Source organism: Botryllus schlosseri, chromosome 1 (assembly GCF_051294905.1).
Source record: "Botryllus schlosseri isolate E-star chromosome 1, Bs_hap1, whole genome shotgun sequence".
In the NCBI taxonomy this organism is placed as follows: domain Eukaryota; kingdom Metazoa; phylum Chordata; class Ascidiacea; order Stolidobranchia; family Styelidae; genus Botryllus; species Botryllus schlosseri.
The window spans coordinates 17,792,965-17,805,057 of NC_137236.1; the positions used below are offsets into that span (position 1 = coordinate 17,792,965).

General features: G+C 41.0%; 1 protein-coding gene across 1 annotated transcript; it reads left to right on the forward strand.

Moving 5' to 3' along the window:
- Positions 1–8,668: 8,668 nt before the first annotated feature.
- Positions 8,669–11,733, forward strand: LOC145443580 (uncharacterized). The gene has a single exon (XM_080321529.1). It carries the CDS (start codon positions 8,859–8,861, stop codon positions 11,334–11,336), a length of 2,478 nt encoding a protein of 825 aa, XP_080177655.1. The 5' UTR covers positions 8,669–8,858; the 3' UTR covers positions 11,337–11,733.
- Positions 11,734–12,093: the final 360 nt, after the last annotated feature.

Sequence of the window (12,093 nt, forward strand, 5' to 3'; positions counted from 1 at the left end):
AACGGAATTATTACCCTAAACTTTAAGTAGAAACCCTGAAACTTGGGACAGTGTTAAATACCACCATCACGACATGTCATACCAAGTTTCAAGAATTATCATGGTGTGAAACGCCATCAAAATCGACCTATACCAGCAAAGGTCGACTAAACGCATATGACGGTAACCGAGTTCAGATATAGATACGATTGTTACATCACACCTTTAAGGGCGACCAGGCTATGTTGCCCCACCTGCTCGGTAATTTTATGAATAGGAGAGAGAGTAAATCAATGTTTCTTTATTGTGCGCGGCTTTGAGAGAATAGACAGTGAAAGCTTGTTATGAGCGCTACCGGGGCATGCCCCGGCTAGGCATTCGCAAAGCGAAAACTCGAAGAGAATTCGATTTTCGCAGAGACTTCGCTATATATGGACATTTACAAGCGAAAGGACAAGAAGAATACGGTTTTCGCTGTGAATTCGGTATATATAGATTGCTGTGCGTCTATAAATGGTAAAGAATTGTTATTGAACAGAATTTTAGGCGGGGCAATGCGCCAGTTGCCCTATAGGACGAGCCGCCACTTTGTGCTAGTACAAATATTACCAAGTATCCTGTAATTAAGGATATCTATATCGCAATATATGCGTAGATACTCTCGAGGGCAGAGCGCGATAATAATTGGTATTTAATCCGACGATATACGAACACCGAAAAGTATCGGTGTACTGACTGTACTAAAAGTCGGCTCAAGAAAATGTTTGGACTATTTTGACCCGCCTATTTATTGTCATCACGGGACTATGAATATGATTCCCTACATATATCGACAGCAATAACTTTGTGGTTTCGACCGCCTCAAGCACTTCAAATTCGAATGTCTAAATTTCAAATCATCGCCATGTACAGCAATTGGATTTGGATATAAATAGCATCAGGACATATTGAAAGCTCATATCAAAAATATTCTGTTACTGTCATTGCAGTGCGTGTTGTAAAGTTACGAGGTAATAAGTGGCGTTCGATGAAGTTGCTATTTCAAGATAGGGCAATAAACTTGTACAAACTACCCATTTAGTTAGTTAATGGTCAACTAACTATCGTTTTTTCGAGTAGTTCTAGTGCTAGTTATAGTTGCGGATATTGAAGAGTGAGTTGATTTAGTTCTAGTTCAAAATGAACAACAAAATGCCGAACAACTAAAAAGCACGTGTCATCGTTTTGCGTGAATCTAGATACTGGGGTTCCGTTGAATGATGCTAATGCCTGTGAATGTGCAGCCATTGCTAGCTAAGAGCCCTCACTACTAACAGTGACGTATAGTCAACGTGTAGGTTTTTGGGTCCATAAATCTCTCTCATTTCAAACTCGAATCCCTGTCCCTTTGAAATGTAGATTCTATGTCTGATAATTCCGATAAAATAACAAAAATGAATTTGCTGCCCTGGAGAATGAAATTCAGTTAAGCACGGTTCCTAGCATTTAATGACTTGGGAACCCGTACGCCAGAGGTGGGCGATTATTTGTATGAGAATAAGAAGCAGGAAATAAATCGGCGTGTTGGGTCAAAAGTTTGAAACTTATTTTGCGGCGTATTAATTTCTAACCATTTCTAAATTGAAAGCACAAGCCTCTGAGTGGAAGTGTTACTATTATGCAATCAGGAAGTTAGAGTTAATGTAGCCTACACAAAAATAATATTGGTCATTTTGCACCAGGCCGATATTCTTTATTTATGGATTCCGTGTTTACCGACTTGTAGCACGGCCCAATTCCAGACATCCGAGTGACTGCGTGTTTATGTCATAATCCCGACTTAAATTAACCCATGTTATATGCTATATCGGCTTTATTTTGAATCTAGATTAAGCATACGATGAACGTTGGCTATGTATAACAACGGTACACGAAGAAACAGTAAAGACTGAACAGTTTCCAAAGTAAACGCATTTCCGTTCAACACAAGGTTTTAATTTGTAGACATTAGCAACTTTCGTCAGGCCAGAGCACGCCTTGTCGGGAATGTGTGGATTTATTTTCACGCCGCTTAGGACCCCGATTTTAAGTTAGCAAAAATCTTGTTATTAAATATGCACTATTTGGTCTAATTTATCGGTACCGTTCACACTTTGATGGTCACGCGCTTCTATAATTCGCTCGATAATTATCCACTATGTTACTATATATATATATTGTAATACGGCATGTTTACAGCAACCGCCATCCGTGGATATGGCAGAAATCTTCATAAATTCTTCACAAGCTTTCGGAGCTCCGTTCCGTTCAGGTGATAATAATTTTAAAAGCTTTAAAGCAGAAATCTGAAATTCCAAGAGCTTCACTAGGAGGTACAGAACTTCAATTTACAATTGAACAGTGTGTTCAATTCATATTGGAACAAACACGAACACATTCGGCTGGTAATCGTAAGGTGTCATCTATTAGTGCAGTGGTTCTCAATCTTTTTGACGCGCGGACTCTTCTCAAGCTTGCCTTTATTTCCGCGGACTCAAGCTATATATTAACGAAAAAGTTTTTTTGATTTCTACTATTCCACTATAATAAATAATTAAAGAATTAGCCACCGTAAATACTATTTTATTGATAATCCAAATTTTTCGACGGCAATAACTCCACTTCCACTGGTTGGAATTGAACCAAATTTGGTGAACATCGTTTCTATAGACAACCTAACACTTTCATGGGCTGAACAGAAAATTTTCAATTTTTGAAAATTTAGTTTTATCTAATAAATAGAAATTTCTTCTCCTGTGGCAATGTGGCTACTGGCTAGAATCGAACCAAATTTGGTGTGTAGGTGTAAATGTGTGTATACGTATCGTGTGTGTGAAAAGCTGTCATGGGGGTTCATACCTGGCATTTTCGGTATGTGAATACTCAGCGTAAAATTCCGCGCCTAATTCTCTAATCGGAATTTAAATCCCTGTGCTCGTGGACTAAACCAGGACCTTCCACGGACTCCTTTGAGTCCGCGGACTCGGGGTTGAGACACACTGTACTAGTGGCTGGCGGTTAGCCTACACCCCTGACGAGTGTCAGCCGAAATTATTCGGGGTCATTTGAATATGAATAAATAATATTCGATTGTAAGGCACATCTAATACGAATTGCTTTTGCCAAACGCCGATAAGATGAGGTACGATGATGACATGTGTCTTTATTACGTTGTAAATAAGAGCTAACGGACGCACGGAGATGGATTAGCGCGCAGGTTGAGGACGACGTAAAGTCTTCGTACTAAAGCGGATTAGTACCGATTTAAAATATGATTAAATCCAAAGATATATCAACCTAGTGCAAGGAAGATAACGGTGGAAATATTGTGAAAAGTAGGATTCGTGATGCTGGGGTATGCCGTATATATGAAATTGAACTTTGAAAATGTAACTGGTCTCAACATTTATAAAGAAATCAACGCGAAACAGTGTTCTAAAATTTTTGTCTTCAATCTTTTGAGTGATGTGATACTATTCGAAATCGTGTTGATCTTTCATGCTAGATCAAGTGCTTCGGATTTCTGTCACGAAAAGGTAATACCAGATATATTATTAAATGATATTTTATCCCTTTCTAATCTATCAGATAATGCATCCGGACATATGTTTAGCGAATGTGAAGTAAGGTCGTAAAACCTATCCGATCTGTTTGTCTGTCGCTCTTCCGTTAAGTTTCAGACGCAGGTCAGATTCGAAATTCGCGCCGCTAACGACACTTTGTCAGCATAATATCCGCGAGTTTTTGTACATCTGAATAACTAACAGTAAACTTTCCAAAGGGCACTGAAGACGGGTAATAAGTCCGTGGAACAAGCTTCCTTCAGGAACTTGATTTGCGCAAAAGCAGAGGGGAAATTATCTATTGTAAATATCGGCAATTCAAGATGCCAAGATTACAAGCAATATGATATATGGTATGGACGTGCGCCTTCACCATGATGCTAATTTATCAGCGATGGCTGTGGCTCAACGTGCTTGGTACTAGCGTTGGTAAGTCCGGATAAAATTTGAAATCCCAGGATCGGGTAGTATTCCCGGGATTCTTGGGGATAAGCGAAGTAGAAACATAGACATGCAAGCAACATATTGCAGTACTGACCAAAGTATAGGCTACTACAGCTGCACATGAACGTTCACTATAGGGTTGTCCAAAATTCACAAAATGCTGTGTTGTAGAGGCTCGATATGTAGAATATAAATAAAAATAACATTGACCGCGCAGGAAGCTCACAGAAAGGTGGCGAGATAGCGCAGTGGTATAATCCGCGACTGCAACACTAATGGCTGCGGGTTAGAGTCCGACCGAGCTCGACTTCAGAATTCCGATACCTAAGTGTTGGAGGTTTACCTAGGCTCCTCCTCGCCGCGTATGCGGTGTCTTACAAAAAGTTTAGAGGTGGGCCGTGCTATAAGTAGGCAGTTACGCAAAATAATGAAGAATATCGGCCTGGTGTAAATGACCAATGACCATAGTAGTCGACAAACACCATGAATACCCCAAAACAAACATACAAAAGCTCACAGAGAAGTGGTTCACACTAATTACGATCAGCTAGAGCCTGTAATAAAATGCATTGTTGCTGCCAGAGTGATTTTTTAATCATTGCATGTAATTTTGTTCTGTTATTTCTGTATTGGTTTGCAGCCCGTTCTTCTGATTGGACATCGGATATGTAACGTCAACATTGTTAATGGTGTCATCGAGTGTCCATAACACAGCATAGCAAGTTCGTGAGTTATCTTTTATAGTTGCAAATGTGTATCACAGGGTCTTTATATATTGCACAGATGCTACTGACCAATTTGGATTAAAATGTAGTAACATGCAAGCAGCATGCTACCATGAATCTTTCAGTTTTCCTTCACAAAAGGTTAGGCCAGAATTACCAGAGACCGGGTTAGAATCCTGGTATGCTGTGTCAATGAACTGCGTGATGGGAGATGGGTCCCAGTCAGACATGGGGTAATCGTGATTAGTAATCGTAATCGATTACGACGATTACAGCATTTCCAAGTAATCGTAATCGCAATCGATTACATTCGAAAAAAATCCGAAGTAATCGTAATCGACTACTTCACATATCTAATCGATTTCTTTATGAAAGAACGATTACTTTTCATTTGTGCAATGCCCATGACATAAACTGAACAGTGAACATTCGTGAACAATGAAGAGTGCGATTTAAAACAGGTTTTGGATAGCAGAAATGCCGGATTTTCAAACGCCTCTGCCAATTATTGCGTCACAAGTATTGGTTCTTCATTGCGCAACGAATTATCCGCACATAGTACATAGATATTCGATATACATGTAGTACTGTGATTGTAAGAACACCCGCTATGCATTATGTCAGGTTATCAATACGCTGCAGACGCCACTACCTCGCAGCAGCATAATAATCACCACTATGCCTAGTTTCGAATAGTAACGTATGTAGGCCTACTATGTATTGATGTTTTGTTATGCTTTTAGGTAAACGCAGTTTGACCATTGCTGATTGGCGAGCGGTAGACCTATCTACGTATACACCGGGCAAAGATTTGAAATTTTTTACACGTCAAATTAAATATGACAACTTCTACATCGAAGCATTAAAAACCAACGGCTGCTGATAAAAAATGATAATGGAGCCGTTATTCTCCGTTACTCGTATAACTCCTATAACGGCAGGATTGTAGGCAGAAGTATATGTTTACCTCATAATATTCTCATCCGGCCCTACTTGAATCGGGCAATAATTTCTTTTTCGCAATTTTATACTCAACATTTGGATCTGCCACTATATCCATCCGCTTACACACCATGTTAGCGTGGATTGCAGCTAGAATCAGTACCGTAATCGTAATCGTAATCGCGTGATTCAGAAGTAATCGTAATCAGACATGGGGTGATTACTTCATGAATGTAATCGATTGCGATTACGATTACTTCTGAATCACGCGATTACGATTACGATTACGATTATAGCAAAATCCGCAAGTAGTCGATTACGATTACGATCACTTTGGAAAAGTAATCACGATTACTCACGATTACATTTATTTTGGTTCTTAGAAGTTATCTTTGGAAGACAGCAATGCGATGAAAAGGTCTCATGAGAGAAGGTATTTCTTTTTAAATGAGATGTCATACCGTCATTTCCTGTATATGACATAGTATACCATTGCATGATTTACAGAAATAGGCATTTCGGTGCCGGCCAATACCGCGCCGCGACACACCAAGACATGCCACCTTGGCCGAAACATTGTGTACTTTTCCATTGTCCATAGCCGCGCTGGATGGTTGCGTCGTACAGTATTCTCAATCTCAGCACCACAATAGAAATGCCACGTGGGTCACCCACTGAGGAAAATGTTGAACCCGTGTAGAAATGACAATTTATGAGTGCGACTCGCGAAAGTTTCTCCTTTAGTTTTCTTATCGTCTGCTACGTTAAGGCGACTCCAATATCTTTTTACTATATAGCAGAAAGGAGGTCATGAATCAACAACATACAATACAGTTATGGTTGTAAATTACGTGATTAAATATTCGTCTTGGCTCGACTTGACAGCAAATACACAGCGAATCCATATCGCATCAAATCGTGTTTTCCAGTTCTTGTGAAAAAGCCCGGTCGTTAAAGGGGGGTCTGGGGTACTTCGCCCGCCAGAAGTTTTATTGATCGTCTTATGGGGGGCCAAAGATCACCATTTTTGAGAAGGGGGGTGGCGAAATGCTATTTCGGTACTGATTCTAGCTGCAATCCACGCTAACATGGTGTGTAAGCGGATGGATATAGTGGCAGATCCAAATGTTGAGTATAAAATTGCGAAAAAGATATTGTTGCCCGATTCAAGTAGGGCCGGATGAGAATATTATGAGGTAAACATATAGGCCTACTTCTGCCTACAATCCTGCCGTTATAGGAGTTATGCGAGTAACGGAGAATATCGGCTCAATTATGAATTTTTATCAGCAGTCGTTGGTTTTTAATGCTTCGATGTAGAAGTTGTCATATTTAATTTGACGTGTAAAACATTTCAAATCTTTGCCCGGTGTATACGTAGATAGGTCTACCGCTCGCCGATCAGCAATGGTCAAACTGCGTTTACCTAAAAGCATAACAAAACATCAATACATAGTAGGCCTACATACGTTACTATTCGAAACTAGGCATAGTGGTGATTATCATGCCGCTGCGAGGTAGTGGCGTCTGCAGCGTATTGATAACCCGACATAATGCATAGCGGGTGTTCTTACAATCACAGTACTACATGTATATCGAATATCTATGTACTATGTGCGGATAATTCGTTGCGCAATGAAGAACCAATACTTGTGACGCAATAATTGGCAGAGGCGTTTGACAATCCGGCATTTCTGCTATCCAAAACCTGTTTTAAATCGCACTCTTCATTGTTCACGAATGTTCACTGTTCAGTTTATGTCATGGGCATTGCACAAATGAAAAGTAATCGTTCTTTCATAAAGAAATCGATTAGATATGTGAAGTAGTCGATTACGATTACGATTACTTCGGATTTTTTTCGAATGTAATCGATTGCGATTACGATTACTTGGAAATGCTGTAATCGTCGTAATCGATTACGATTACTAATCACGATTACCCCATGTCTGATCGTAATCGCAATCGATTACATTCATGAAGAAATCACCCCACGTCTGGTCCCAGTGTGTTACGGTATGTGCCAATCTGGTCAAATTTATAAAATTCCTGAGGCAATTCACCAAGTAAGCCGCATGAGTCGCGACTTTCAGGCTACGAATTGCATCTAATTTACCAAAATTAGAATAATTGGATATTTGTTTGTCCCATGCTAGCCACGAGAAAAGGGATGGCTTCTCGCGGAAGATTGGCAGTTTGGAATCATTTGATCACGAATTATTTGATAATATTCCTGACTTCTAACCTATATACTCTTCATAGGTAGCCTACGAATCACAACAGGTATATAGCTGAGTTATTACAGTTGTCCGTGCCAGTGAAGGATATTGACTACTTCATTAGTGTTTCATAGTAGGTATTGTTATTATCACAGTGTTCCAAACAATCAGCTGTTTCCGTAAAGTTGATTAGAAACGATGGAAAACGGTACAGCGCTGCATCGGCTTTTGTATATGTTTTGTAGTGATTCATTGATCATAATAGGATTCATCCCGAGATCGGAATTTTCAAGGGTCCCAACGGTAGGCATACAAAAATGAATGTGGGTCTATAACTCCGCTCGAATAAGCATGCAGTGTATACACACTATGTATTGCACAGCTCCGTGGTAAAACACTTTCAGAGTGGTCATTTCAAAATCAACTCCTATGAAGGACCGCACTTCCAAATTGGTAACGTCAAGTGTAATTTCCCAGGTTGTAATTTTTCGCGCAGACACAGCGAGAGCTGCTTATATTGCTTCGTATATCGGAGGACTGAGAACAAAATGCATTACATCCTGCTTTGTAATGAACTAGTTCACAAGCTGTCGGTTGTCAATGTCCGGTAGAAGAGTTTTAGTCCTACTTGGCTCAGTCGTTTATTCGGGGAATCAGAAAACCTCAGTATAACAAAAGAGGCGTCTATTTTAATATTGCTAGTGCAGAGAAAATCAAGGGATGATAATAGTTCCAATTCACGATATGATTTCAGATTAGCCTGTATGTATAGATCAGTTACACTTTCTTCCTCGCAGACTATTACTAATTTTACATAACTTAAAGATCGCGATCCCGAAACATAATGAACAAGCGATTCTCATTTCTCAAGATTCTACTCACTGGATGCGTTGGATGTCTGCTTAATTTGCACCAGAATACCGCTGGCAAGTTGCGAACCTTTTCCGACCTGTTCAAATTGTAAACGAATGTTTTATTGCGCAGAATCAGCTTCGACACAAAGTCATACACAACCATCCTCTCGCCTGTGCGATGGTAACAGCGTGGAGCACGGGAGCGATTGTGGGATGGATAACATATTTGAAGACCAGGGTGGCGATCCCGCATATTGCGTTTCCAGTTCAAGGCGACTACCTATGAGACTCGTGTGTAACGGCAAATTCAACTGCAGAGACCTCTCCGATGAATATCTTTGCGCGTTCACTTATCAGGAATCCAGCGGAAGAATGCCAATAGACGATGAACCAAACATATCCACATCATTAAACGGACCAACGGGATCAACTACCAAAACACTACGGTCAACAACGCGAAACGTGCGCTTGATCTTGCAGTTTTTCAACAAGCCAGAGAATGCATTTGATTTGATAAGAAGAGCGTGCGTGCCCGGACTGAATGACAAGGTAACGCTAACCGACGGTCGGCAAAGTCTCCCTTGTGACATGTGTAAACCGAATGAGATACTTTGCTCTTCGTCAATCGCACATTTGGACGAAGAATCGGTAAATTCATCCACCAAGTATCAAACGTGCGTGAGGCCAGCGCAGGTCTGTGATGGCGTTCAGCAATGCCGCGATGGCGACGATGAGAGGTATTGCGAAATATGGACTGTGGACATGGCGAACCGTAAACTTAGCGAGCAGAAAGTTAATCACTCTGTACTGCCACTCACGTGTGAAGTGTTAAGAGTTGGGATTAATACGGTCATCGACGCGGCAAGAATACGACACGACGAAACCGCAACCGACACAGGTCCCCTTATCAATGATTATGAGTCAGAGAGATACCGAGACAAACCACTTCCCCGTCAATTCCACGGAGTATCCCCGACTCTGATTTCATCGAAGTCCGTTCAATATTTACGCGAAAGATCCAGTAACGCTTCGCTGATTTTAACCATGATTTGCGACGGAAAATTCGACTGCCCCGGTGGGATTGATGAAATGGTATGTTCGAACCGGTTTTACTGTCAGTCGGGGTATCCTCTTTACGTGGAAACGTCTGTTATGTCCAACGGTGTCAACGACTGCATCGACGGAAGTGACGAATGGTTTATGGAGAATAACCGGAAGTGGTCTTTTGCCTCTAAGGATAGAATGGTAAAAGATTGGTACGTGGTTGCGATCATGTTGACAGTTGGGATATTAGCAATATTCGGAAACGGAATCGTAATCCTCAAATCGCTTCCTCTATTACTAAATCTATGCGACATTCATCTTGGACGTAAATTCCGGGTGCTAGTATGTCTCACTTCAATTAGGAAAGGTCGGCTGGAGGAGAATGCAAACAGTAGTAGGAAAAAAGATATGTCGCATAAATTTCAAACGAGACTTATTCCAACAGGACGGAAGAAGGGCGTTCGCATTTGGAATAGTGTGTTTATCCTCAATCTGGCGATGGCCGACCTTCTATTGGGTATTTACCTGGGGATTCTTGGGGTTGTGTCCTTGACAAATGCATCAAACTATTGGGAATATGACGTGGTGTGGAGAACGGGATTTCTATGTCAATCGCTTGGTGTTACTGTGGTTTTATCAAGTCAAGCATCAGTGCTGACCTTGGTATGCTTGACCACCCTTCGTCTTGGTACCGTTATCAAGCCGTTCGGACTGAGAATTTTGAAGAGATTGAAGATTCTGTCAGTGCTATGCATCAGTATATGGGTCGTCTCATTCGCAATAGCAGCGTTACCGATTTTACCAACCACGAAGCATTTCTACACCACGGAAGCGTGGGTACCATTCCCACATCTTCGCCCTTCTGTGATTAATCAAACTGAAGTGAACCAAATTTTGTCTCGGTCCATTGCCTTCTCCCAAAATGCTACTGAACCTATTCGCTCTGAACACGAATTGTCTTGGTATGAGTTGGAAACGTTATCACTTAGCTTATTCCCTTTGTACTCGGAATGGAGATTCTTCGGGTTTTACAGCGCACACAGTGTTTGCCTTCCGAAACTCTTTGTGTCGATAGGGGATGCAGCCTGGGAGCACACCGTCGTAGTTTTATCGCTAAACCTGGCTGCCTTTGTTTATATACTTTTGGCATACCTCATGATATATCGACTGTCGACGAAAAGTACCATTATTAAGCGGAACTGTTCTGAAGTTTATGTTACGGACAACGGAATACCAACTGAAAGCGTAAAACGATTACCTCGTTCACATGCTCGAAATCCCAATGAGACTGAGCGCAAAACACCGTCCAGGAGATATTCCATACCACGAAAAATGCAATTTCGTATTTTTGTCTTGGTTGCCACCGACTTTGTATGTTGGGTTCCTATATGTATTCTCGGCGTTATGCATTTGCTGAGCTTCGACATTTCAAATACTGCGTACGTTGTGTCCGCTGTTGGATTGCTACCTATCAACAGCGCTTTGAATCCTATGCTTTATTCCAATTGTCTGTGCATATTCCCAAAACTATTTTTTCGCCGGAAGTAAAAAATCCGTCAAGCCTCATCCTCCCAGTGTGGAAAAGACCAGAGTCACCACGCAAAAATGACTTGACTTACGTTTTAGAAATGTGAACTGACTCGTGTGAAATTTCCGAGTCAATTTCATGTTATCGAGTCATCGCTGTTGGCTGAATCGCAGTACTTGTACGTAGTTATGGGTCTACATTCTTTCCGCACGCTGGGTTGAGCTGTGGAACCAATTGTTGTGCACTTGTGCAGCCACGTTTTACTGAACCAACATTGTTTTGTCGTTAATAAATTGAACGTAAACAATGTGATTAGATCATCAGATCTGAGACGTAGACCAGCCGACTGCGGCTAGACCGCTTGTCACTTGACAAATGTACGAAGTTGCGATTCGAATGGTGTAATAGTCAGTAAACTGTACAGTACACACGAAGCGAGCAAATAATTTCCCCGAATTGCTCCAGTCCAGTTTTTCCACATGCTATAGGATCATGCTGAAAGTTAGGCTGTTGTTGTTGTTTATTTTACAAGATTATTTGGGAATGATCGCCTGACGGCCTTAAGGTACAACAATGCATACTTAAGATTCCGTTTCTTCATTGTAGGCCTACAACGATTACTACATCCCTGAATTTACCAACTATATCCCGTTTTTATGCCGTAGCATTTGGCCAAGATGCAACAATACAATGCGCTCATGCTGTATCTGTGCAAAACAGACGAAGACCTTGCAGAAGGCTACTGTGTTATGATAATTAGTATTGGCCTTATGGTTG